The sequence below is a fragment of the Nerophis ophidion genome, linkage group LG14 (genome assembly GCF_033978795.1).
Source record: "Nerophis ophidion isolate RoL-2023_Sa linkage group LG14, RoL_Noph_v1.0, whole genome shotgun sequence".
In the NCBI taxonomy this organism is placed as follows: Eukaryota; Metazoa; Chordata; class Actinopteri; order Syngnathiformes; family Syngnathidae; genus Nerophis; species Nerophis ophidion.
This window is the reverse complement of record NC_084624.1, coordinates 20210203-20238017: the sequence shown is the minus strand read 5'-3', so window position 1 is coordinate 20238017 and position 27815 is coordinate 20210203. Positions and strand designations below refer to the sequence as shown.

Below are 27815 nucleotides of genomic sequence, written 5' to 3'. Positions count from 1 at the left end.
GGGTCCCCCCTCCAATGGGCTCACCACTCATTGGAGGGGCCATAGAGGTCGGGTGCAGTGTGAGCTGGGCGGCAGCCGAAGGCAGGGCACTTGGCGGTCCTATCCTCGGCTACATAAGCTAGCTCTTGGGACGTGGAGCCTGAGCTAGTGCGCGAGGTGGAGAAGTTCCGACTGGATATAGTCGGACTCACCTCGACGCACAGCAAGGGCTCTGGAACCAATTCTCTCGAGAGTGACTGGACTCTCTTCCATTGTGGCGTTGCCGGTAGTGAGAGGCGACGTGCTGGGATGGCAATTCTCGTTGCCCACCGGCTCAAAGCCTGCACGTTAGAGTTGAACCCAGTGGACGAGAGGGTAGCTTCCCTCCGCCTTCGGGTGGGGGGACGGGTCCTGACTGTTGTTTGTGCTTATGCACCAAACAGCAGTTCAGAGTACCCATCCTTTTTGAGTACACTCGAGGGAGTACTGGAAAGTGCTCCCCCGGGTGATTTACTCGTCCTACTGGGGGACTTCAACGCTCATGTTGGCAACGACAGTGAAACCTGGAGAGGCGTGATTGGGAAGAATGGCCGGCCGGATCTAAACCCGAGTGGTGTTTTGTTATTGGACTTTTGTGCTCGTCACAGATTGTCCATAACAAACACCATGTTCAAACATAAGGGTGTCCATATGTGCACTTGGCACCAAGACACCCTAGGCCGCAGTTCCATGATTGTCTTTTTAGTTTTGTCATCGGATTTGCAGCCTCATGTTTTGGACACTCGGGTGAAGAGAGGGGCGGAGCTTTCTACCGATCACCACCTGGTGGTGAGTTGGCTGCGATGGTGGGGGGGGATGCCGGACAGACCTGGCAGGCCCAGCGCATTGTGAGGGTCTGCTTGGAACGTCTGGCAGAGTCTCCTGTCAGAGAGAGTTTCAATTCCCACCTCCGGAAGAACTTTGAACATGTCACGAGGGAGGTGCGGGACATTGAGTCCGAGTGGACCATGTTCCGCACCTCTATTGTTGAGGCGGCTGATTGGAGCTGTGGCCGCAAGGTTGGTGATGCCTGTCTTGGCGGTAATCCCAGAACTCGTTGGTGGACACCAGCAGTGAGGGATGCCGTCAAGCTGAAGAAGGAGTCCTATCGGGTTCTTTGGTTCATAGGACTCCGGAGGCAGTGGATGGGTACCGACGGGCCAAGCGGTGTGCAGCTTTAGCGGTCACGGAGGCAAAAACTCGGACATGGGAAGAGTTCGGGGAAGCCATGGAAAGCGCAACCGGACGGCTTCGAAGCGATTCTGGACCACCATCCACCGGCTCCGGAAGGGGAAGCAGTGAACTGTCAACACCGTTAATGGTGCGGATGGTGTTCTGCTGACTTCGACTGCGAATGTTGTGGACTTCGAAGACCTCCTCAATCCCACCAACAATTCTTCCTATGCGGAAGCACCTGGGTAATCTGTGGTGGACTCTCCTATTTCTGGGGCTGAGGTTGCTGAGGTAGTTAAAAAGCTCCTCGGCGGCAAGGCCCCAGGGGGGGATGAGCCTCGCCCGGAGTTCCTTAAAGCTCCGGATGCTGTGGGGCTGTCTTGGTTGACAAGACTCTGCAGCATCGCTTGGACATCGGGGACGGTACCTTTGGATTGGCAGACCGGGGTGGTGGTCCCTCTCTTTAAGAAGGGGGACCGGAGGGTGTGTTCCAACTATCGTGGGATCACACTCCTCAGCCTTTCCGGTAAGTTTTATTCAGGTGTACTGGGGAGGAGGCTACGCCGGATAGTCGAACCTCGGATTCAGGAGGAACAGTGGTGGAACTGTGGACCAGCTATATACTCCCGGAAGGGTTCTTGAGGGTGCATGGGAGTTTGCCCAACCAGTCTAAATGTGCTTTGTGGACTTGGAGAAGGCATTCGACCGTGTCCCTCAGGAAGTCCTGTGGGGAGTGCTCAGAGAGTATGGGGTATCGGACTGTCTTATTGTGGCAGTCCTCTCCCTGTATGATCAGTGTCAAAACCTGGTCCGCATTGCCGGCAGTAAGTCGGACACGTTTCCTGTGAGGGTTGGACTCCGCCAAGGCTGTCCTTTGTCACCGATTCTGTTCATAACTTTTATGGACAGAATTTATAGGCGCAGTCAAGGCGTTGAGGGGTTCCGGTTTGGTGGCCGCGGGATTAGGTCTCTGCTTCTTGCAGATGATGTGGTCCTGATGGCTTCATCCGGCCGGTATTTTCAGCTCTCACTGGATCGGTTCGCAGCCGAGTGTGAAGCAACCGGAATGAGAATCAGCACCTCCAAGTCCGAGTCCATGGTTCTCGCCCGGAAAAGGTTGGAGTGCCATCTCAGGGTTGGGGAGGAGACCTTGCCCCAAGTGGAGGAATTCAAGTACCTAGGAGTCTTGTTCATGAGTGGGGGAAGAGTAATGCGGACGTTGTATCGATCCTTTGTGGTGAAGAAGGAGCTGAGCCGGAAGGCAAAGCTCTCAATTTACCGGTCGATCTTTGTTCCCATCCTCACCTATGGTCATGAGCTTTGGGTCATGACCGAAAGGATAAGATCACGGGTAAAAGCGGCTGAAATAAGTTTCCTCCGCCGGGTGGCGGGGCTCTCCCTTAGAGATAGAGTGAGAAGCTCTGCCATCCGAGAAGAGCTCAAAGTAAGGCCGCTGCTCCTCCACATCGAGATGAGCCAGATTAGGTGGCTCGGGCATCTGGTCAGGATGCCACCCAAACGCCTCCCTATGGAGGTGTCTAAGGCACGTCCAACCAGTAGGAGGCCACGCGGAAGACCCAGGACACGTTGGAAAAACTATGTCTCCCGGCTGGCCTGGGAACGCCTTGGAATCCCCCAGGAAGAGCTAGACGAAGTGGCTGGGGAGAGGGAAGTCTGGGCTTCCCTGCTTAGGCTGCTGCCCCCGCGACCCGACCTCGGATAAGCGGAAGAAGATGGATGGATGGACAATCCGAATGACTTTCCACATAAACCACCTGTCTTGATCGGAATGTCATTTCAAACCGAACGTGTGTGATCAGGTCAGAGTATTCCGAATGACGAGTTTGCATGAAACATTTTATTCTGTTTAGGCTTTTAGTCCGATTAAATGTGTCCATGTGTTGACATAGCTGATGTGAAACTTCTCTCTGACTTCAGCCCCAGACTTCTTCTGTTTGTGTGATGTTATCATAACTGCCACAAGAGTTGGAAAGTGTATTACAACCAAGTACTGCTGCGGCCCATACGGACCACTGCTGAAAAACAGATATTTTATCTCGGGTGCGCTGGCGGCCCAACAATGGCAAAGAAACGTTGTACTGAGCATGTCTGCAGAGGATTGCACCTCTTCAATAGAGAGTGCAATTTATTTAGTGTGTCTGTCTTCATTTATATGTTTATTTGAAGGCCCACATTAGTAGGAGGAGGAGATGCAAGTAAAATCATTTAGCAGTCGCAATGTGACTTATCAACCATGAAACCGTGTCGCAACCTCTGTTTTGCGTCTATATTTAGCACGGTTGAGATGTTCTTGCAAACTGGCACAAAAATGGCTGCTTCGAGTATTCTTTTTTAATTTTGGTTAGGGCCAGATCAGGCATTTTGTGGCCCTAAACAAGGTACGATTTCGGGTTTAATATTACTACAGTTTAATTGTATGCCTTGCTAATCAAACCGAATGCTCTAAATGTCACAAATAATTGTACACAAAGTGACTTGAGTATTAGTTTGGCAAACAGTGATTAATGCCAAGATCCGGCCCTGCCAAACATTAATCTCCAGAGTCTCAGTCAGAAAAGCTGCACACACCTTGGGACCTTCCAGTGGTAGGAAATCCGGAGGAAGCACGATGACTTCTTCAGGCCCTTGTGGGCCAGGTGGACCTTGTTCACCCTAGTACAGAACATGCAGGTAAAGTGGTGAAGGTGTTTGCATGACACACATCATTGGTGTCCTACCTCGTCACCGTCACTGCCTGGCAGTGATCGTCCAAGGTCACCCTGTATGAAAAAACTTAATAAAACTAAATCCTTTTCAGTTTTTGTGGCTTAAATTTACTTCCTGACTGTAACTCACAGGTTGTCCTCTTTCACCTTTATGGCCTTCCGAGCCCTACAAACACAAGATGTTGTTATTTCTATGGACCATATGTCACTTATAAAAATGAAAAATGTACCTTTTGCCCAGGTGGGCCTGCAGCACCAATGTCGCCTTTTGGTCCAGTGACTCCTATCAGTCCCTGGATTAACAGAATTATTGGAATACAATCAGAGTGCAAAAGATTGTATTTTCTTCCTGAAAGTAATTCTGGTAACTTCTCCAGTAGTCTAGAACAGTAGTTTAAGGACTGGTCTCCCCCGAGTTCCTATATTTTCCCCATTCTCTCTACGACTTAAAAATGTAAATTGAAGCTAAAACAAGCAATTGATTTACTTAGTTATAATACCCTGTGTTGTTAAAATAATAATAAAAAAACATGCAAAAATTATTAAGACTGCATTTCATTATTGAAGCAATTAGGAGATTGTACACATTAAAATAGTTATGCTAAATCTAGGCCAAATAAGACCACTAAATGAGATATTTCAGATACTCTATATGTGTATTGACAAAACACCCCGGAGAAAGAGTATGTTTGCTTGTGTTCATGTGATTAAACACTTATTGTTCTTTAGTTTGATACTTTAAGTTTTGGGTGATACTACAAATCTTGGTATCAACCAGTAGAAGTAGTCACAGGGTCATACATTGGTCATATGTAAACTTATTTTGTGTCTAGGGATGTATTTCCTGGGATTCTAAACAATAAAAATTAACAAAAGATTTTGTGGTGATAAAAAATATCAATGCAATCATTGTGGTATCGACGAGACATGGCTTTTGTACTTGGTATCGTTACAGTCAATGACTGTGTAGATCCACCCACGGGAGCTAGCTTGCTGTTAGCGGTTAGCTATTAGATCTTCCTACAGTGTGTAGTTAAATGATAAATGATAAATGGGTTGTACTTGTATAGCGCTTTTCTACCTGGTTGACATTACTTCCACATTTACCCATTCACACACACATTCACACACTGATGGAGGGAGCTGCCATGCAAGGCGCCAACCAGCACCCATCAGGAGCAAGGGTGAAGTGTCTTGCTCAGGACACAACGGACGTGACGAGGTTGGTACTAGGTGGGATTTGAACCAGGGACTCTCAGGTTGCGCACGGCCACTCTTCCACTGCGCCACGCCGTCCCTAACAACTAGTTACGCATGTTTAGATATTCCTCGTCCTGGATGGAGAATAATTGTAACAAACTTCCTTTTTCGCCACAGAGGCGAGGATTAGAGACTTAGAAATAGCTAAACGTTGCCGAATATTGATGAACATTAGCCGCTAGCTAGCTAGCCATGTTTTGAAGCACCTCTTGCATGCATACAACATAGTACATCACAATTTCCAATTTCTGTTTTAAGCTTCACCTTTATTGTTAGGTTTTAAGCCAAAACACGTCCATTCTCCCTCATCTTTCTCCACATTGGAGAAAGATGAGGGAGAATGGAGTTGTATACTTATACAAACTCTGTATAAGTTTGTATATTTATACAAACTCTGTGTGTGTGCGCAGTCTAACATGCACACTATAGTGTCCGTAAAAAATTAAAGGTACCGGTATTATTCAAAGCCAGCGTAGAACCTTTTTTTTTCAATTCATTAGTGTGTTCATGTGATCATAAATATACATGAGTTGTTTTCATCTAATTTAAAGGGGAACTGTAACTTTTTGGGGGGGATTTCTCTAGTCAGAGAGAAGTGGCATGTCTTTCCTCTGCCATTATATTATACAGGTGAAACTCATAAAATTTTAATATGTTGTAAAAGTCCATATACGTCAGCAATTAACTTCAAATTTAAAACTAATCTGCAATATGAACTCATTACATACAAAGTGAGACATGTCAGCCCTCTGTTATCATTTTGATCATCGTGGCTTACAGTTTTTGAAACCATACATTTTAGGATTTTCAATTCATAGTTTTCAAAAACTGTAGGACATAATCATCAAAATAATAACAAAACAAAAAAAAAACCTTGACATATCTCACTTTGCATGTAATGAGTACTAGTACATGTTACCAAAAAATACATTCTTGTGTAATTTGCACATGATTCAATTCTATAGAAGAATATGAATTTCTTATAATTGTATTCAAAAAAGTTTTTATTTTCTTCTATGCCTCGTATGTGCCTCTTGAGAACTCACTGAAGGCTTTGTAATGTCATGTTGCCTCTAAACTAAACAAAATTGATGCTTCTCCATCCTTTTTTCTCTTTTTTTTCCAAGTAAGAATCGATAAGATAACCATTAAGGAACCAAATTGTCCAGCAGAAATGAAAGGGGAATCAGAAACGGAAAAATCTCATCAATTCCATTCTCTTCATGCAACCCAGGTATCAATTCCCTTCTCTTCATGTAACCCAGGTATCAAGCACAAATCTAGCACAATTTGATCGGTACTCAGTCGTACCAACCTATGAAAGTACTGAATTTGGTACCTCTCTTTAATTCTGAATTTAAAAAACTGTCAAATATCCACCTGTTTACTTTTGTGGATGTTTTTGATTCACTTCAGTCCTGAACCAATAAAACAAAATCATTTATCTCGAGCAGAGGTCTTCAACTGGGGGTCCGCTATTAGCCAGCAAGCTGTTAGCGTCACTATAGCTATTGTTTGAATATCTTAGTATTTCACAATAATATGGTACATTCATTACCAGTTCAATATAAAACATAATCTAATACAAAATATATAAGTAGGAAACCCTCACTTAAAACAGTTTGGAGGTTCTTGGTCTGAACAAGGTTGAAGACCCCTAATCTAGAGCATAGTACATCAATTTTGAAAAAAGGTCGAAGACTAGATGTGACCAATTTAAGTTTAAGACTAGATGTGACCAATCTAAGTCCAAGACTAAATGTGACCAATCTAAATCCAAGACTGAATTCCACCACAATTGATTGACGTGGACCCCGACTTAAACAAGTTGGAAAACGTATTTGGGTGCAACCATTTAGTGGTCAATTGTACGGAATATTTACTGTACTGTGCATTCTTCTAGTACAAGTTTCAATCAATCAAAGACTAGACGTAACAATCCAATTCTGAAGCTAGATGTAACAATCTAAGTCTAAGACTAGATACGACCAATCTAAATCTAAGACTAGATGTGACCAATCTAAGTCTACTCAGATGAGAGACCAATCTAAGTCTTCTAAGAAAACTGAACAGTCCAGTTGTGATTGATTGAAAACTCTTGAGTTTTTCTCACTATCTGGAGCCCTTTTTTTCACTTTCTTGTTTCATTTTCAGGAAAATGAAACCAAATGTGACCAATCTAAGTCTATGATCATGAACTGATGAAGTCTACTAAGATTAGAGACCAATCTAAGTCTTCTAAGAAAACTGAACAGTCCAGTTGTGATTGATTGAAAACTCTTGAGTTTTTCTCACTATCTGGAGCCCTTTTTTTCACTTTCTTGTTTCATTTTCAGGAAAATGAAACCAATTCATCAAATAAAACATCAGGCACTCCAAAACAAGTTCCTCCATAAGTGTACTTTAGAAGAGTGAAAATCCAACATACAGGCAGACCAGGATCTCCAGGTCTACCAGGATCCCCCTGTAAGAAAGATAAAATTGGTAATATTAAGATGAGCAGAATGATTGAGAAACTGTTAATCTTACAGGGAGTCCAGGAAGCAAATTGACATAAACAAGCTCTCCCTTCAGTCCCTTTGGTCCAGGTAGTCCCTGCCAAGTACAGACACTGTTATAGTATTTCACACATACAAAGGTTGTTCATGAACATTGTGACATAATCTTGCACTGATGAATTCTATTGACACTTTACTGTGTTCGATACGTTCTTTTAAAAGTTGGTGTTAATGTGCCAGAGCTGCTCTACTCACAGGGGACCCATGAAGACCATCCAAACCAGGAGAACCAGGGACACCAGGTAGACCCTTCGCCCCGTCACAGCCGTCCACTCCGGGCAAACCAGGCTCACCTGCTTCTCCAGGATGACCCTAAGAAACTACACGTTCAGTTTTCTAAAGAAGACAAGTGAATGTCCAGTGATCCAAGGTCAACTCACCAATGAGCCATCATGACCAGGAAAGCCTTGAGCACCGAGGTCCCCCTGAAATGTACACAAAACTAATTGGTGAATTGTTGCGCTTCATATGACTACTGTGTAATCTCCATTCACCAACGCACCGATTGTGTCCTTTTAGGTTTCCAAACGTTTACATTGTGCCTCTGTGTGCGGACTTTGTCTGGGCGTACAAAAGCTTCATTTATTTATTTTGTATGCTCCTTGAAGAACTTCCTGTACACTTAGGCATGGCCATTTTGAAGTGGCATTGCCCCCTACATCGCATCCTGTGTACATCACCGGCGCAGCCATTTCTCTGAGCTTCGAAGGCCAGCAGCACTTCTGACTAGGGATGATGTTTGATAGTAAATTAGCGAGTTCGAGCCCATTATCAAATCCTCTTATCTAGGGGTGTAGGAAAAAATCGATTCGAATTTGAATCACGATTCTCACGTTGTGCGATTCAGAATCGATTCTCCTTTTTAAAGAATCTATTTTTTTGTTTTATCAATCCAACAAAACAATACACAGCAATACCATAACAATGCAATCCAATTCCAAAACCAAACCTAACCCAGCAACACTCAGAACAGCAATAAACAGAGCAATTGAGAGAAGACACAAACACGACACAGAACAAACCAAAAGTAGTGAAACAAAAATAAGTATTATCAACAACAGTATCAATATTAGTTATAATTTCAGCGTAGCAGTGATTAAAAATCCCTCATTGGCATTATCATTAGACATTTATAAAAAAAGAACAATAGTGTCACAGTGGCTTACAGTTGCAACGCATCTCATAAGCTTGACAACAAAGTGTCCAATATTTTCACAAAGATAAAATAAGCCATATTTTTGGTTCGTTAAATAATTAAAACAAATTTACATTATTGCAATCAATTAATAAAACCTTGTCCTTTACAATTATAAAAGCTTTTTTGAAAAAATCTACCACTCTGCTAGCATGTCAGCAGACTGGGGTAGATCCTGCTGAAATCCTATGTATTGAATGAATACAGAATCATTTTGAATCAGAAAAATATCGTTTTTGAATCGAGAATCGCGTTGAATCGAATCGTGGGACACCCAAAGATTCGCAGCCCTACTCTTATCGAACTGATTCCTTATCGATTCTCTTATCGAATCCAGATAGGTTGTTGTATATGAAAAAAACACGATATTTGGTTTAACAAAAGCTCACTTTTATAAGAAAAAAAAATCAAAAATAAATATTGACTGTTACCCCCACTAAAAAGTTATATGACTGTTGTAACCCACAGTATATTAAGTGGGATTTTTCAGAAAAACAAATATAAACAGTAACACAAAAACAACCTGTCTCTGTGATCACTATAGGTGCATAAATAATAATATAGTGTTGAATAAAATCAGTCCCTTGGGCACAAAGGTGAAAATAATACCGCTCTCCAAAAAGTGCACTTCTGCTGCTATTGGAACATACTAACCTCACACACGATGACACTAAGAACACCACAGTCATCAATAAACAATTCTTCCCCCCTTACATGAGTGCAAAGCCTGGCAATAATTGCATATTGCCTGTTCTGCCCTCACTATACGTGTGGAGGTTATACAGCTTGGCAGACAGCTAACAAACAATCCAAAGCAGATTAATCAATCAATCAATCAATGTTTACTTATATAGCCCTAAATCACTAGTGTCTCAAAGGGCTCCATTTAGGCTCTTTATTGTTGTTGCTCTTGCTTCGTCTTTTTCTATCTTTATTTTTTGTCTTGCACTGGACTGTTTTTTTTTTTTAAACTGAAATACACACAATGACAAATGTATAAGCTATGTGATTCAATTAACATACTGAAATGTAATACAGAATATGTAAATATTAGCTTTACACAAATATACAGTACTATCATCAAACAAATTCTTCTGAGTGTTGAAACTATTTCAACGGTGAAAATATACGACTGGCAACCATTTTAAGTCCTCAAAACACCCATTGTTTGCACAAAAATCATTTTTCAATAAACATCTTAGTACCAAACTTAACCACTTTCCAACTTAATATTGAGTTACATAAACAAGTTAAACAGTTTACTTACATACTTATCTTTTCCAAGGTTTGTATATAAGATAGGCTGACCATATTCTGAAATCCCAAAAAGAGGACACATATATGTGTGCCAAGGCGGGCAGCACGCTAAGGCCGGGAGTAAGTGAAAATTTGCCAATGATACTCGAACTTGCTTTATAAAGAATATATTTATTTAAATAAAGTATTTTTCTTCTTTGTTGACGGCTGAGTTGGCGCTAGGGATTTCTAAAATGGGGTCCCAGGGACCCCATCAAGTCAAAAAAATGGGGTCCCACAGTACAATTTTTGGGGTACCACTTTTTCGTAAGCGTTTTGAAAACAAATGATAAATGTATTCATTGTCCTGTTGTATCTCACATTCTATATCATGTTTTGGAAAAAGGTTGTCATAAATGTTACTTAATTCATTTTAAAAAATAATAAAAAAATAAAACAAATGTGCATACATATGTAAATGTATTCAGTTATAAACATTCATTCACTTTTTTCTTTCCTTCATGGATCTAAACTTTACTGCTGCAGGTAGTTTTTCCTATTTTTTTTTTAATAAGTTGTAGGTGTATTTATTTAAGTATAAAAGTGTAAAAAGTGTTTTGCTTGGGTCATGAAATGATAATAATGGTGTGCCAGGACATACATATATTTTATATTTAACGCTTAAATCTCTGGAGTCTTACACTCACCTTAGTGTTCATCAAGAAGTCTATTTCCTTTTCCCGGCAAAACTCGAACCAACACTTCCTGTCAATAGCGACACTTCCCTAACTTCCCCGTAAGTCCCGCCCCCCAACCTAAGCCATTGGCTAACACCCCGTAGCCAGCCGCTACAATATTTACTGCTAGTGAGATGTAATGAGCCAGGGAATAAAATGACTACACTACCCAGTATGCAACAGGAGTGACGAGCATCTTGTATGTTGTGATATGCACGCTCTGAAAGTAAATGTTAAGAACTCAGCCAACAAATACACGCATTTAAAAAAACCCGCCCGGACACGCCAGACAACGCCGCAAAAGAGGACATGTCCTGGGAAAAGAGGACGTATGGTCAGCCTAATATAAGAGCTAACACAACTTGACTACTTCTCAATTGTCTTATCCCGGAAGTGCCCAAACTATCCATCCATCCATCCATCCATTTCCTACCGCTTATTCCCTTTCGGGGTTGCGGGGGGCGCTGGCGCCTATCTCAGCTACAATCGGGCGGAAGGCAGGGTACACCCTGGACAAGTCGCCACCTCATCGCAGGGCCAACACAGATAGACAGACAACATTCACACTCACATTCACACACTAGGGCCAATTTAGTGTTGCCAATCAACCTATCCCCAGGTGCATGTCTTTGGAAGTGGGAGGAAGCCGGAGTACCCGGAGGGAACCCACGCATTCACGGGGAGAACATGCAAACTCCACACAGAAAGATCTCGAGCCTGGATTTGAACCCAGGACTGTAGGAACTTCGTATTGTGAGGCAGACGCACTAACCCCTCTGCCACCGTGAAGCCCAAACTAATGACGCGTATTATTTTCCTATCGCCACAAGGTGTCAGTAAGAGTCTACAATCAAATGGGCCTAACATTGCAAGTTTCACGGGCATTTCCTGTACGTGGGAAGGGATTCGTTCCCAGGGATTCAAATAACGAAGCAACGCTTTGTCTTTACTATGGTGGCCTCGATAACGGGAACCGGTTCTCAAAAAGGGATTTGAGTCAACCGGGAGAAACGATTTCGAACAGCATCCCTACTTCTGACGAGTTCTTTTCCACCATTGTCGTACCTTCAGAGCTGTGACAGCATGTCTTAGAGATCACTTTGTGTGATCACAAACACTTAAAATGTATCCAATCTGTTACAGTCTTGCTGTATAGCTCTAGGTTCCTAGACAACTACTGAGCTAGCATTTTAGCAAGTTAGCCCCATGCTTGTGACCCCTTCAATTCTAGGAATTTATCAGTAAAGAGGGCTTTGTTCCGCAGAAAGTCTTTAATTGTGATGAGACCAAAAACGATGCCACAGCGGAACTTTGTTAGAGCGAAGGAGACACAAGTCAATGAAGGATTGCCTCACACTGCTAGTTTGTGCTAATGATAGCGGTGACTATGTGAAGCCACTGATTGTTTATCACTCCAAAACTCCCAAAGTGAATTGTCCCAATGTTGCAAATATTCGCAGACACAAGGTAAAACTATTTTCCATTTTTTTGTTGTATTTGTTTTGGAGTGCACTAACGAGACTTGTTTGTGTGGGTTTACGTTTAGGCTTGCGGTAAGGTTGTTGTTTGGATAAAAACATTGAACAATTGTTGAGCTACTAGCCCTTTGTTATGTTGGTTTAATATACAAATAGTGCATAAATAATTCATAGATCTGGGTTTGGCACCTGTACCAAAATGTATTTTGATACTTTTCGATACTTATCCGATATTACTGTGGACCACTAAAAAATGTCATTAGTGTCTTTATTTTAACAAAAAAAAAAAACTTACGGTATATTACACACATGTTTCTTATTGCAATTTAGTCCTTAAATAAAAGAGTGAACATACTAGACAACTTGTCTTTTAGTAGTAAGTAAACAAACAAAGACTCCTAATTAGTCTGCTGACGTATGCAGTAACATATAGTGTCATTTATCATTCTAATATTTTGTCGACATTATGAGGGACAAACTGTAAACATTGATTACTAATTTACTTGTTCATTTACTGTTAATATCTGCTTATTTTCTATTTTAACATGTTCTATCTACACTTCTGTTAAAATGTAATAATTACAGTACTTATTCTTCTGTTTGTTACAGCGCACGCGCAGTCTGCTTCTCCCTCCTCTGCTGAGAGAGCCATTAAAATGTATTTCCGTGAGAGCCACATCATATTTTTTTAACCCTGAATAAGACTAAATGCCTGCAGTATTATAAGTCTCTTTTTGTTTTTGATAACATTGTTATTCTGAAGTTAACTGATAATAAATAAAATACTTACCATTAATGCGACTTCGAGAAAACGGATGGATGGATTAAAATACATGAGAATGTTCTAAATTTTTAACATTATATTAAACACTTATTCATTACTTATGGTGTTAAGCAATGTCAGCTAAGATTTATCTGAGAGCCAGATCTGGCTCTAGAGCCATAGGTTCCCTACCCCTGACTTAGAGGCTCCGCTGACAGCGCGCTCGAACACGCCCCTGCTCGCGCTGAGAGCAGCAAGCCCATGCAGCTACAAGCCTGGAGACGATTGGCAATCTACACACCTGGTATTGATGAGGGCGAGCTGCTTGAAGGACCGGTGGACCCAGGGATCCTTGCAGGAACTTATTTCTCAAATGGTGTACTGTAAGCGAGAAGCTTTTTGCTCTATACTTGTTTCCTCTCCGTGGCTTGATTCGTCCCTTGTCTTCTCCCGTGTTTCAGATGTGTTTTGTTGTCTTTCCGTTGCCCTGGATCTCAACTGCCTCCCTCGTTCCTCTACTCCTCGCTCGCCCCTGGACTCTGACGCCTCTCTCTCGCCCCGGATCACCTGCCTGCCCCATGGACTGCCTTGTTCCTTCGCTCTCATCAACACTTGGTGACACACACTTCAGCTAACTACACACATAGTCTTACACCACACACTCTTTATCTTGGTCACACACTCCAATCTATAGTTTAGTAGTATTGTTTGCTATTATTATATAAACATTGACTATATATATAATAAATTATTGTACTTTACAGCCTTCTGGTGTCTGAACCGTCACCTCCCAACTGCAAACCTTAACACTGTTGTTTGATACTTTACATTAGTTTTGGATGATACCACACATTTAAGTATCAATCCGATACCAAGTAGTCACAAGATCATACATTGGTCATATTTAAAGTTATTGTGTGTCTAAGAATATATTTCCTGTGTTTTTTGAATAATAAAATATTTTGTGATGATTAAAAATATCAATGTAATTTTTGTCGTATCGACTAGATACAGTACGGCTCTTTTACTTGGTATCATTACAGTCAATGATATGAAAATGATAATAGTCAAAGGCAGCATAGTACTTTTATTTCAATTCATTAGTACCACAGTACTTTTTAGTAGCAGTATACTGTACAACCCTAATATACTATATTAGTGGTTCTCAAACTTTTTTCAGTGATGTATCCCCTGTGAACATTTTTTTAATTCAAGTACCCCCTAATCAGAGCAAAGCATTTTTGGTTGAAAAAACGAGATAAAGAAGTAAAATACAGTACTATATCATCAGTTTCTGATGTATTCAATTGTATAACTGTGCAAAATATTGCTCATTTGTAGTGGTCTTTCTGGAACTATTTGGAAAAAAAGATATAAAATAACTAGTGATTCAATTCTAAATAAAGATTTCTACACATAGAAGTAATCATCAACTTAAAGTGCCCTCTTTGGGGATTGTAATAGAGATCCATCTGGATTCATGAACTTAATTCTAAACATTTCTTCACAAAAAAAGAAATATTTAACATCAATATTTATGGAACATGTCCACAAACAAATCTGGCTGTCAACACTGATTATTGCATTTTTGAATTTATTTTCGAAGTTTATGAACTTACATTCATATTTTGTTGAAGTATTATTCAATAAATATATTTACAAAGGATTTTTGAATTGTTGATATTTTTAGAATATTTTAGAAAAATCTCAAGTACCCCTTGGCATACCTTCAAGTAGCCCCAGGGGTACGCGTACCCCCATTTTAGAACCACTGTACTATATGTATGGTGGGAGGGGCGTGGTCCACGCGTTTCCTGCGGGCGGGGTGTGTGCAGCTGACAGGTGAGTGGATAATCTCAGCTGGAACAAGTTATCTAATCACCTGTTCCTTTATTAGCAGCGTGGGAGACCATGAGGAGGAGGATAACACGGAAGCAACACAGCCTGAGGGAGAGCGGCTGAAAAGCCGAATAGACTTTGTGTGACGAGAATCAAAACCAATGCTGGGCTGAAAAGCCAAAGAGACTTTATGTGTAAATAATTAAAACAATTGTAAACACTGCCTCTGAGTGTGGTCCTCGAAGAACCCAAGTAAGAGTCATCAATACAATGTACATTAAAGTGTCTTCAAAGTGTGAAGTTTTGACTAAAATAGGGACTTTTGTCGAGGCTAGAACCAATGATTCATATTTACATTGATTAACAATACGAATCATAATCAAAAACCAACTAAGTTTCTCAATCAAGCTTAATGCTAAAATTAAAATGACATGTATTATTTGGTCTAGTCCTGCACATATGGATTCACAAGAGTTTACCTGGTCTCCTTTGGGTCCTTGTGGGCCAGGTGACCCCTGTGTTCCCAGTTTGCCTTTCTCTCCAATGGGCCCTTCACTACCCAACGGCCCAGATGGTCCCCGAGCTCCTCGCCTGCCTGGTTTTCCTGGTGTCCCCTGCACAAATTGTACTTCCATAAGGGCTGAGAAAGAATTTCAAACTAGGGGGGATACAAATGCAGAAAGAGACATTTATTTTCTCTTTTTGTGCAGTATTGGATCACCTTGATTAAAATGCAAACAGTGTAGTGACATTGCCTAAAGCTCCCAGCAGAGAGTGCCAAAGATCATATAGTCTCACATAGGCTTTAGTTATTGTTAATTATTACAGTCTATCATATTTACAGATTGATTACAGCAATGATTGGTCAACTTTAGCACCACTCCTATAACAGGGGTATTAGCCTTTTGGGGTACGCAGAGAGAGATTTGTATTTCAATAAAAATAAGATCCTATCTGAGGCTTTTTGTGGTACTAATCAAGTTTGTGTTGGTGAGCCAATTTCAGTCTTTAACCCTCTGGGGACGTTTGATTTTGATTATCAAACAACACGTTTTGGAGGGGCATAAAAACATGTTTTGTTCAAATTTCTCAATAAACTTCAGTCCTGAACAAAAACACCACACATGTAAGGTTTTATTTTTAATTTTGAAGGCCTTGTAGTCATATAATGTCACCGCTTTCATTTGTTGGTAAGATAAAAAAAATCATAATTGTGACATCATTAAAATGGTTCAATATAGAAAAGAGTTAGAATTTAGACAATTTAAAAAAATTGCATGTTTGGTATTTTTTGATTAGGGAATAGGTTGATAGTACGGAGCCCCTAAAAGGGCATGGAGGGAACAAAAATGTTTTGAGAGATCTCGCAAAAGTTTTTTTTTCCTATGTCAGTGAACCGGAAGTAAAACAGACATAGCGATGTAGGAGCCTACCCATCATCTGTGGGAGATGTTTATTGATTTGTATTTTAGTATTGGCCTAACATATACAGTAAAGACATCAAATCGTATTATGGTCCCACAACAGAGAACAGATGATGGGTAGGCTCCCGCATGGTCCCGCTCCTCCATCACTGTGTCTGTTTTACTTCCCGTTCACGATCATAGGAAAAAAACCTTTTGCGAGATTTTTCAAAAAGTATTGCGAGATCTCGCAAAACATCCATGTCCCCTTAGGGGCTCTTTATGTTTTTACGCTCTTTGAAAAATTAAGGAGATTTATGTTCAGTTTGACTTTGGGGTGTTGTCAAATAACTGCCGGTATATCAAATACCTGTGAGACAATTGGACAGGGACATTAAAACATTTACTGTCACATGAAAAAACATATTTGGAAAAAAAATCATGTTGAATGGAGGGAAACGACAAAAAATACAGCAAAAATGTACAGAAAGGACAACAAAAGTCAGCCTTTGTACAATGAGGGTTAATATTGCTGAATGGTAACTATACTCTCGGCAAAGTTCTTGAGAGTGCATGGGAGTTTGCCCAACCGGTCTACATGTGCTTTGTGGACTTGGAGAAGGCATTTGACCGTGTCCCTCGGGAAGTCCTGTGGGGAGTGCTCAGAGAGTATGGGGTATCGGACTGTCTTATTGTGGCGGTCCGCTCCCTGTACGATCAGTGCCAGAGCTTAGTCCGCATTGCCGGCAATAAGTCGAACACATTTCCAGTGTGGGTTGGACTCCGCCAAGGCTGTCCTTTGTCACCGATTCTGTTCATAACTTTTATGGACAGAATTTCTAGGCGCAGTCAAGGCGTTGAGGGGTTCCGGTTTGGTAACCGCAGGATTAGGTCTCTGCTTTTTGCAGATGATGTAGTCCTGATGGCTTCATCTGGCCGGGATCTTCAGCTCTCGCTGGATCGGTTCGCAGCCGAGTGTGAAGCGACCGGAATGAGAATCAGCACCTCCAAGTCCGAGTCCATGGTTCTCGCCCGGAAAAGGGTGGAATGCCATCTCTGGGTTGGGGAGGATACCATGCCCCAAGTGGAGGAGTTCAAGTACCTAGGAGTCTTGTTCACGAGTGAAAGAAGAGTGGCTCGTGAGATCGACAGGCGGATCGGTGCGGCGTCTTCAGTAATGCGGACGTTGTACCGATCCGTTATGGTGAAGAAGGAGCTGAGCCAGAAGGCAGAGCTCTCAATTTACCGGTCGATCTACGTTCCCATCCTCACCTATGGTCATGAGCTTTGGGTCATGACCGAAAGGATAAGATCACGCGTACAAGCGGCCGAAATGAGTTTCTTCCGCCGTGTGGCGGGGCTCTCCCTTAGAGATAGGGTGAGAAATAAGCGGAAGAAGATGCATGGATGGATGGATGGTGACATACACCCGGAGAAAGGTTGACTGGCAACACTAAATGGGCCTTAATGTGTGATTGTTGTCTCTCTGTGTTGGCCCTGTGATGAGGTGGACACTTGTCCAGGGTGTAGATAGGCTGAGATAGGCTACAGCAACCCCGAAAGGGACAAGCGGTAGGCAATGGATGGATGGGTTTGAACTTGTAAATTACCAACAAAATGGAACTCTCCAAACTCCAAATGTCATTCATTATTTCAAATTTGAAGCTAGCGCAACTCAATTGACTTAAAAAGGGTTCGAGCCTTTCTTATCACACTGTTGTGGCCCTAAGGATCCGCACAGAGCAGGGCTTTTCAACTAACAGACCCGGGGCCAAATCCCCCATACTGGCCCTTGGGAGAACTTGAGAGACAAACATTTTTGAAGCAAATTCCCCAAAACCTGTGAGTGCTCCTGTTGCATACTTGAGGATCATGGAACTGTGTAAATCAGGGGTCCTCAAACTTTTTGACTCAGGGGCCGCATTGGGTTAAAAAAAATTGGCCGGGGTCCCAGCTGTGTATATATATATGTATATATATATATATATATATATATATATATATATATATATATATATATATATATAAATACACATGTCCAAGCGCGATTATGTCACGTTATCGATGGGAAAAATGTATTTTTAGACAATATGATTTGCCTGAGCTGCTAGGAGACACCAAAAGTAACTAGCGGTAACAAATAGAAGAACAGATTTAAAAAAATAATAAGAAAAAATATATGTACAGTATGTATATGCATGTGTGTGTGTGTGTATATATATATATATATATATATATATATTTATATATTAGGGGTGTAACGGTACACAAAGATTTTGGTTCGGTACGTACCTTGGTTTAGAGGTCACGGTTCCGTTCATTTTCGGTACAGTAAGTAAACAACAACATATACATTTTTTGGTTATTTACTTACCAAATTTGTAAACAATGTCTTTATCCTTTCAACATTGGGAACACTATAATAATTCTGCCCACGTTAATCAACATTAAACTGCCTCAAATTGTTGCTCAGATGAAATAAAATTACAAAACTTCTCTTCTACATATAAAAAGTGCAACATTAAACAGTTTCAAGTCAACTCATCATGCTTAATTTACCACAGCATTTGGGAAGCCTGGAGTTGATTTTTATTATGTAAATATTATATTTTTATCAACATGTGATAGCAGGGACCCTGCCATTCAAAGCTTTTCTGTCCATAAAAACACACACACACACACATCGCAAAATGAGCTAACGTTACGCTAAAAGCTAATTAGCCTTCACCTCAAGCCAGAACCTAGAAGGTCAACGGGCTCACAGTGATGTTAGTAGTAGTTCACTGGGAGTTGTTATCATTTGGGGAGAGTACACTGCCTTTTGCTCACCTGCTAAACATCTATTTACTCGACGCTGAAGCATTTTCCACATGCTCTCTGAATACGCACTGCTGATTGGCTGTTACCGCTCTGAATACGCACTGTTGATTGGCTGTTACCACTATATATGTAACCAATCAGATGGGTGCTGAGACAGAGGCAGAAGAAGCAAAGCAGCTTGTTAAGACTTTAGCTTAGAAACTCGTACCGTTACACCCCTAATATATATATATATATATATATATATATATATATATATATATGTATATAACTTTTTTTTATTTTTGTTTTTTTAACTTTGGACTTCCCGCGGGCCGGTTTTTGGATGCTGGTAGGCCGAATCCGCCCCACGGGCCGAAGTTTGGGGACCCCCGGTGTAAATGATCATTGTAGCTGCTGACAGAAGCACATTGAGTAAATGTTATATGATTTCCGTCCATCCATCCATTTCCTACCGCTTATTCCCTTTTGGGGTCGCGCGGGGCGCTGGCGCCTATCTCAGCTACAATCGGGCGGAAGGCGGGGTACACCCTGGACAAGTCACTACCTCATTGCAGGGCCAACACAGATAGACAGATAACATTAACACTCACATTCACACACTAGAGCCAATTTAGTGTTGTCAATCAACCTATCCCCAGGTGCATATCTTTGGAAGTGGGAGGAAGCCGGAGGTACCCGGAGGGAACCAACGCATTCACGGGGAAAACATGCAAACTCCACACAGAAAGATCCCGAGCCTGGGATCGAACCCAAGACTGCAGGACCTTCGTATTGTGAGATAGGAGCTTGTCGCAGCATCCATCCTCTTCCGCTTATCCGAGGTCGGGTTGCGGGGGAAACAGCCTAAGCAGGGAAACCCAGGCTTCCCTCTCCCCAGCCACTTCGTCTAGCTCTTCCCGGGGGATCCCGAGGCGTTCCCAGGCCAGCCGGGAGACATAGTCTTCCCAAAGTGTCCTGGGTCTTCCCCGTGGCCTCCTACCGGTTGGACGTGCCCTAAACACCTCACTAGGGAGGCGTACGGGTGGCCTCCTACCGGTTGTACGTGCCCTAAACACCTCACTAGGGAGGCGTTCGGGTGGCATCCTGACCAGATGCCCGAACCACCTCATCTGGCTCCTCTCAATGTGAAGGAGCAGCAGTGGAGCCGTAAAGGAGCAGCTCTTTGATGAGTGACATCGCCCCCAATCTCCAAAGGAAAGAAGCCCCACGCACGGACATTCCAGAAGCATTTAGGTCCAACAGTGCAGCGTGGTTAGCTCAACACCAAGTAACACGTTTAAAACAAGTTAAATGTGAATGTTGGTTTAACCGGCTAACTTGAAAGGGACTTTCTAAATGTTAAAAGGGGATATCCTGCTGTGGTGTGAAGTAATTATTTAAGTCAAGAAAGTGCTTGCATGATACAAGGTGATTATCATTGTAAAGCTTATTTTAAGTGAATTGCTTGTTTTGTTTTTTGACAATTCAAAAGAGCACATCAAGGTATTTAAAAGGCAAATTTATAATACATTTTTGACATTGGAATTTATGTGTGTTTTATAACAAGAAGAAGATGAACTTTAAATAAAAATAGTGTCTAATACACAAACTTTGTTTTTGAAAGAAAATGAAAATGTAAACATATCTAAGTTGACAGGTAGCCTTCATTTAAATTTGTATTCACTACAGTTAATATATTTTCTTCCAAACGTTTAAGTTCAAACCAAATTGAGCTAAAACACAAAATGAATAGGAATAGAATTACTAGAAATAGCAACATGTCTGACCAAGAACTCACTGACACAAGACACACTGTAGTGTTGCTGCAAGAAGATCCTGAAGAAGTTGCGACCCCAAATCCCCATGAGTCGAGCACAAGTCAAGCAGTGAAAGAAGAGGGGTTAAGAAAAAGTACAAGACCCAGAAAACTCACTCAGAAAGACCAAGCGTTTCATGAGGAAATGGTGAGCAAGCTTCAAACTCGATTCAACGCCAGTTTTGTAAAATGGAAATGGTTGGTTATAATAAATAAATACAATGTATAAAAATTCAGTTCATATTTACATATAATGTGATTAAAAATGTATTCTATTTGGTAATTTCATGCAAGTGTATGTTAACTTTATTTTTGTTACAAAACCCATGTAAATTGGAGAGGAACATATTTTCGTTTCCGTTTCGGTCACTTTGTTGTGACGGAATAAGGGGAGCAGCATGAGACAGCAAACATTTGATGGAAGAGGTTAAGGGAGTCTCAGCTTGGAAAGAAACTTTATTCCCTCAGAGTTTGTGAGGCCAATGAGGTATGATTCTTTGTGATAATGCATGTGAAATCAATGTGTTTTCTTTTATTTGATGTCAGTCTAATTGTAAGTCCTTTTTTTTCTTATTCATTAGTTCTGACGACATTTTTTCGGCAATTTTGGCATTATTTTGGTGGAGAAGAAGGCGTGGCTGAAATAAGTGTCTGAGACAAATGAACAACTTTAGCCTTGATTAAGACCTCGTAGGGAGTAACAATCATCGTCCGTTGATTTTGCATTACCGGACATTTTCTTTAGTTGAACGGTACTGGCATGTACCAATGAAGTTATTGCACAATGTTATGGCAGTACAGTAATACCTTAACTTAAGATAAAAGCTGTCTCTCAGCTAATTGTTACGTTTTTAGTTGCAAGCCAAAAATGGAAGTAACTAGCATCTCCACTCTTTGTTGGTGAAGCAAATGTCAAAGTGATAGCATTAGCTTACATCTAGAGATGGACATAACTTGGCTTATCCAACAATGGGAAGGAAGGAAGTGGGTGTGAAGGACAGTGCTGAGAAGAAATGGATGGTGTTCATTATTAACTAATTAAATAGTTAAATCACAAAACTACTCAGTGGCCTTGTGGTTAGAGTGTCCGTACAATGATCGGTAGGTTGTGAGTCCAAACCCTGCAGAGTCATACGAAAGACTATAAAAATTGGACCCATTACCTCCCTGCTTGGCACTCAGCACCAAGGATTGGAATGGGGGGATTACATAAATGATAAATGGGTTGTACTTGTATAGCGCTTTTCTACCTTCAAGGTACTCAAAGCGCTTTGACATTACTTCCACATTTACCCATTCACACACACATTCACACACTGATGGAGGGAGCTGCCATGCAAGGCGCCAACCAGCACCCATCAGGAGCAAGGGTGAAGTGTCTTGCTCAGGACACAACAGACGTGACGAGGTTGGTACTAGGTGGGATTTGAACCAGGGACCCTCGGGTTGCGCACGGCCACTCTCCCACTGCGCCACGCCGTCCCTTCCTAACCAAAATTTATTCGCGGGCGTGGCCACTGCTGCTGCCCTGTGCTCCCCTCACCTCCTAGGGGGTCTAACAAGGGGATGGGTCAAATGTAGAGGACAGATTTCAACACACCTAGTGTGTGTGTGACAATCATTGGTACTTTAACTTTAAAAACAGTGTGGGTCACCAACTTGGTGGAGCTTTTCAATGTTAAAATGTCTAAACGGCGGACGTTTATTCAATAATGTAGAGCAGGGGTGTCAAACTCACATACAGAGTGGGCCAAAATTTCAAACTGAACAAAGCCGCGGGCTAAGGTTGAACAAATTAACCTTTTAATAGGGACCCAAACAAGTTTTGCATTGAATATTGAACAAGCAAGGCTTGAAAAGGGCAGCACAGTGGAACAGGGGTTAGTGCATTTGCCTCACAATACGAAGGTCCTGAGTAATCCTGGGTTCAATCCCGGCCTTGGATTTTTCTGTGTGGAGTTTGCATGTTCTCCCCGTGACTGCATGGGTTCCCTCTGGGTACTCGGGCTTCCTCCCATGTAACAGGCACAGCTTATATAACGTAATAGTGCAAAATCAACTTTCAAAAAACATCAGTGGTATATTAAATACAATTTAATCAAAAAAATAATGCATCTTTTGTATTTGCAGCCTTCTGAGGTAAATATCAACATTAACTTTTTCCACAGGCTAATAAATTCAAAAATGAAATAAAAATGAGGTGGGCGGGGTTTGGTGGTAGCGGGGGTGTGTATTGTAGCGTTCCAAAGAGTTAGTGCTGCAAGGGGTTCTGGGTATTTGTTCTGTTGTGTTTATGTTGTGTTACGGTGCGGGTGTTGTCGCGAAATGTGTTTTGTCATTCGTGTTTGGTGTGGGTTCACAGTGTGGCGCATATTTGTAACGATGTTAAAGTTGTTTATATGGCCACCCTCAGTGTGACCTGTATGGCTGTTGACCAAGTTTGCATGGCATTCGCTTATGTGTGTGTGAAAGCCATTAATATTTTGTGACTTGGCCAGCACGCTGTTTTTATGGAGGTAAAGAGGACGTGACGACATGTTGTAGAGGACGCTAAAGGCAGTGCCTTTAAGGCACACGCCCAATATTGTTGTCCGGGTGGAAATCGGGAGAATAGTTGCCCAGGGAGATTTTCGAGAAGGGCACTAAACTTGGGGAGTCTCCCGGGAAAATCGGGAGGATTGGCAAGTACGAGTATTAGCGGTGAATTTGGTGTTACCGGCGGGCCAGCTCTAATGTAAATTTGATATTGCCTCAAGGGCCAAATTAAATTAAACGGTGGGCCATATTTGGCCCGCGGGCCAGAGTTTGACACCCATGATGTAGAGGTTGTTAATGTTGTGTTTGACGGAGAAGCAGCTGGAACGAAACAATGTAAGAAGTTCGCCCTCCAAGGTGTACGTTAGTACATTACTTCAAAAAGAAATACTTTAGTTGTAAGTAGTATGTTGTTTTATATAAAAGTTATTTTTTATTTGTAAAAGGCATGTTTATCCCGCCTACCACCCAAATGCAGATGAGAAAGGCTCCAGTGACCCAGAAAGGGGCAAGCGGTGGGAAAAATGGATGGAAGGAAGGCATGTCACACTGTACATGTTAGAATGGTGCCATTTTAGTGGGGGCAAGCACCAATTAAACTGATTTTAACTCATTATAAGGGTCGGCGTTGATTTGGGATGCAAATATTTTGAGTGAAGACCTCGTAAAACTCCTAGGTTGAGGTACTACTGCATGTATGACCAAAACGGTGGTGCTTGCAATGCAAAATACTTGGTGTAAAAAAACGGAGAACGCTTGGGTTACAGTATTGAGAAGTAAGAGACTTCCTATCCGTGCACCTTTGGGTCTAAATGGGCTGTCAAGTGTACCAACTTGTAAGAATGCGTCTTTATTCTCCTACTGTCCTGGTGAGAATCTTTATGATCCAAAATAAAGTTTGACGAGCAAGAAAACGATGAAGCTCATGTCAACATTGGCACACAGGAAGTGATCATGTCGCCGGTATAAATAGTTTGTCTCCGTTAGCGCTTATAATAACAATACAACTAATACTTGGTTAAATGTAAATGGCATATTTTGGGCCGTTTTTAATGTTTTTTAATTGGGTTTTATGGGTGCAATAGAGGACCATCCATTGGTTCCACTGTAAGCAGACTTTGATTTACGTTTATTAACGAGTTAGAGTGAATAAGAAACAAAAGCATCCGTCGTCATGTCTTTCATAATGAATGTGAGCGATAGGCAAAAGAACCCCTTTGGTTACAGTATTGAGGAGTGAGAGACTTCCTACCCGTGCACCTTTGGGTCTAAATGGGCTGTCAAGTATACCAACTTGTCGGAATGCGTCTTTATTCTCCTACTGTCCTGGTGAGAATCTTTATGATCCAAAATAAATTTTGACGAGCAAGAAAACGATGAAGCTCATGTCAACATTGGCACACTGGAATTGATCATGTCGCCGGTATAAATAGTTTGTCTGCGTTCGCGCTTATAATAACAATACAACTAATACTTGGTTAAATGTAAATGGCGTATTTTTGGCCGTTTTTAATGTTTTTTAATTGGGTTTTATGGGCGTAATAGAGGACCATCCATTGTTTCCACTGTAAGCAGACTTTGATTTACGTTTATTTATGAGTTAGAGTTTAGAAGAAACAAAAGCATCCGTCGTCATGTCTTTCATAATGAATGTGAGCGTTAGGCAAAAGAACCCTTCGGTTACAGTATTGAGGACTGAGAGACTTCCGACCCGTGCACCTTTGGGTCTAAATGGGCTGTCAAAGTGTACCAACTTGTCAGAATGCGTCTTTATTCTCCTACTGTCCTGGTGAGAATCTTTATGATCCAAAATAACGTTTGACAAGCAAGAAAACGATGAAGCTCATGTCAACATTTGCACACAGGAATTGATCATGTCGCCGGTATAAATAGTTTGTCTGCGTTCGCGCTTATAATAACAATACAACTAATACTTGGTTAAATGTAAATGGCGTATTTTTGGCCATTTTTAATGTTTTTTAATTGGGTTTTATGGGCGTAATAGAGGACCATCCATTGGTTCCACTGTAAGCAGACTTTGATTTACGTTTATTTATGAGTTAAAGTTTAGAAGAAACAAAAGCATCCGTCGTCATGTCTTTCATAATGAATGTGAGCGTTAGGCAAAAAAAACCTTCGGTTACAGTATTGAGGACTAAGAGACTTCCTACCCGTGCACCTTTGGGTCTAAATGGGCTGTCAAAGTGTACCAACTTGTCAGAATGCGTCGTTATTCTCCTACTGTCCTGGTGAGAATCTTTATGATCCAAAATAAAGTTTGACAAGCAAGAAAACGATGAAGCTCATGTCAACATTGGCACACAGTAAGTGATCATGTCGCCGGTATAAATAGTTGTTCTGCGTTAGCACTTATAATAACGATACAACTAATACTTGGTTAAATGTAAATGGCGTATTTTTGGCCATTTTTAATGTTTTTTAATTGGGTTTTATGGGCGTTACTCGAGGACCATCCATTGGTTCCACTGTAAGCAGACTTTGATTTACGTTTATTTATGAGTTAAAGTTTAGAAGAAACAAAAGCATCCGTCGTCATGTCTTTCATAATGAATGTGCGCGTTAGGCAAAAAAAACCTTCGGTTACAGTATTGAGGACTAAGAGACTTCCTACCCGTGCACCTTTGGGTCTAAATGGGCTGTCAAAGTGTACCAACTTGTCAGAATGCGTCGTTATTCTCCTACTGTCCTGGTGAGAATCTTTATGATCCAAAATAAAGTTTGACAAGCAAGAAAACGATGAAGCTCATGTCAACATTGGCACACAGTAAGTGATAATGTCGCCGGTATAAATAGTTGTTCTGCGTTAGCACTTATAATAACGATACAACTAATACTTGGTTAAATGTAAATGGCGTATTTTTGGCCTTTTTTAATGTTTTTTAATTGGGTTTTATGGGCGTAATAGAGGACCATCCATTGGTTCCACTGTAAGCAGACTTTGATTTACGTTTATTTATGAGTTAGAGTTTAGAAGAAACAAAAGCATCCGTCGTCATGTCTTTCATAATGAATGTGAGCGTTAGGCAAAAGAACCATTTGGTTACAGTATTGAGGACTGAGAGACTTCCTACCCGTGCACCTTTGGCCGGAAGGCATTTACACACGGAGCAGTCCCTCCCTTCACATGGACCTTCAACTTCACCCTGTAAAACAAAGATAAAGTCAACAAGAACCTAATACGGTGTCATTCGTGTATGTGTGCAAAAGCTGGAAAGATGTCAGGCGTGTATCTGCAGGGACGTCACACTGTCTAGGCCACATCTGCCATGTCTTGTGTGACCACATCTCGAGAGTAAATGCAAGATTTTCCCTTGGGAAAGCAGACTTGTAGCAAAGTGTTCCCAAATGGACAAGGCCAGATAAGGCCCTGACCTTGATGAGAGAGCTGTATAAGCGCTATCATTCTCCAAATACTTTTAAGAGGCTGCCGATGAGTAGGTCCGCACCTCCGGATGCAGACTTTTTGCTGCTCTGACAAACACAGACATGTTATCCCCTGCAGCAGCAAATATTTACAATCACTTTATACACAAGAAATTGGAACTCCGCCGGAAATACAGCGGACACAGTATTTTAGCATACGACGGCTATTCCACTGGCGACACAGCCCCAAAATTCAGTTCCAGACTTAGAAGACAAACATTTTTGCAGAAAATTCCCAACAACACAAAAGTTGCTCCTGTTGCACGGAGGAACCTGGGCTACTGTAAACATAATGGCAGATCCTTTGTTGACATTTTACCTTGCTAGCCAAAACAGAACACTGGGATCCTAACCTGGGATTTACAAAACTAAGGCGTTTAAGGCGCCCCTTTAAAGGGGAACTGCACTTCTTTTGGAATTTTGCCTATTGTTCACAATGTAACATGTAATATATGCATGTTGTAAGTAGATATGTAATGTAGTAACATTTATGATAACATGTAATATTTACATAATGAACGTATATATGTAATGTAGTAACATTCACAATAACATAATCTACACATGATGTAAGTAGATATGTAATGCATTTATAATAACATGTAATATATACATGATTTAAGTATATAAGTCATGTAGTAACACTTATAATAACATGTAATATATACATGATGTAAGTATATCTTTAATGTAGTAACATTCATAATAACATGTAATATTTACATTATTTAAGTATATATGTAATGTGGTAACATTCATAATAACATGTAATATGTACATGATGTAATTACATATGTAATGTAGTAACATTCATAATAACATGCAATATACG

At 41.3% G+C, this 27815-nt stretch overlaps 1 protein-coding gene across 1 annotated transcript in view; it reads right to left on the bottom strand.

The window, feature by feature from the left end:
- LOC133568273 (collagen alpha-4(IV) chain-like) overlaps positions 1-27815 on the bottom strand; it is a 66566-nt gene that overhangs the window by 28664 nt on the left and 10087 nt on the right. Inside the window, exons 3-12 of the mRNA XM_061920089.1 lie at positions 26632-26703; positions 15463-15597; positions 8116-8160; positions 7931-8047; positions 7707-7772; positions 7606-7641; positions 4148-4210; positions 4048-4083; positions 3930-3971; positions 3781-3864 (exon numbers count right to left, since the gene is read on the bottom strand). Coding sequence (XP_061776073.1) covers positions 3781-3864; positions 3930-3971; positions 4048-4083; positions 4148-4210; positions 7606-7641; positions 7707-7772; positions 7931-8047; positions 8116-8160; positions 15463-15597; positions 26632-26703 — 696 coding nt within the window. The remainder of the gene's footprint in view (positions 1-3780; positions 3865-3929; positions 3972-4047; positions 4084-4147; positions 4211-7605; positions 7642-7706; positions 7773-7930; positions 8048-8115; positions 8161-15462; positions 15598-26631; positions 26704-27815) is intronic.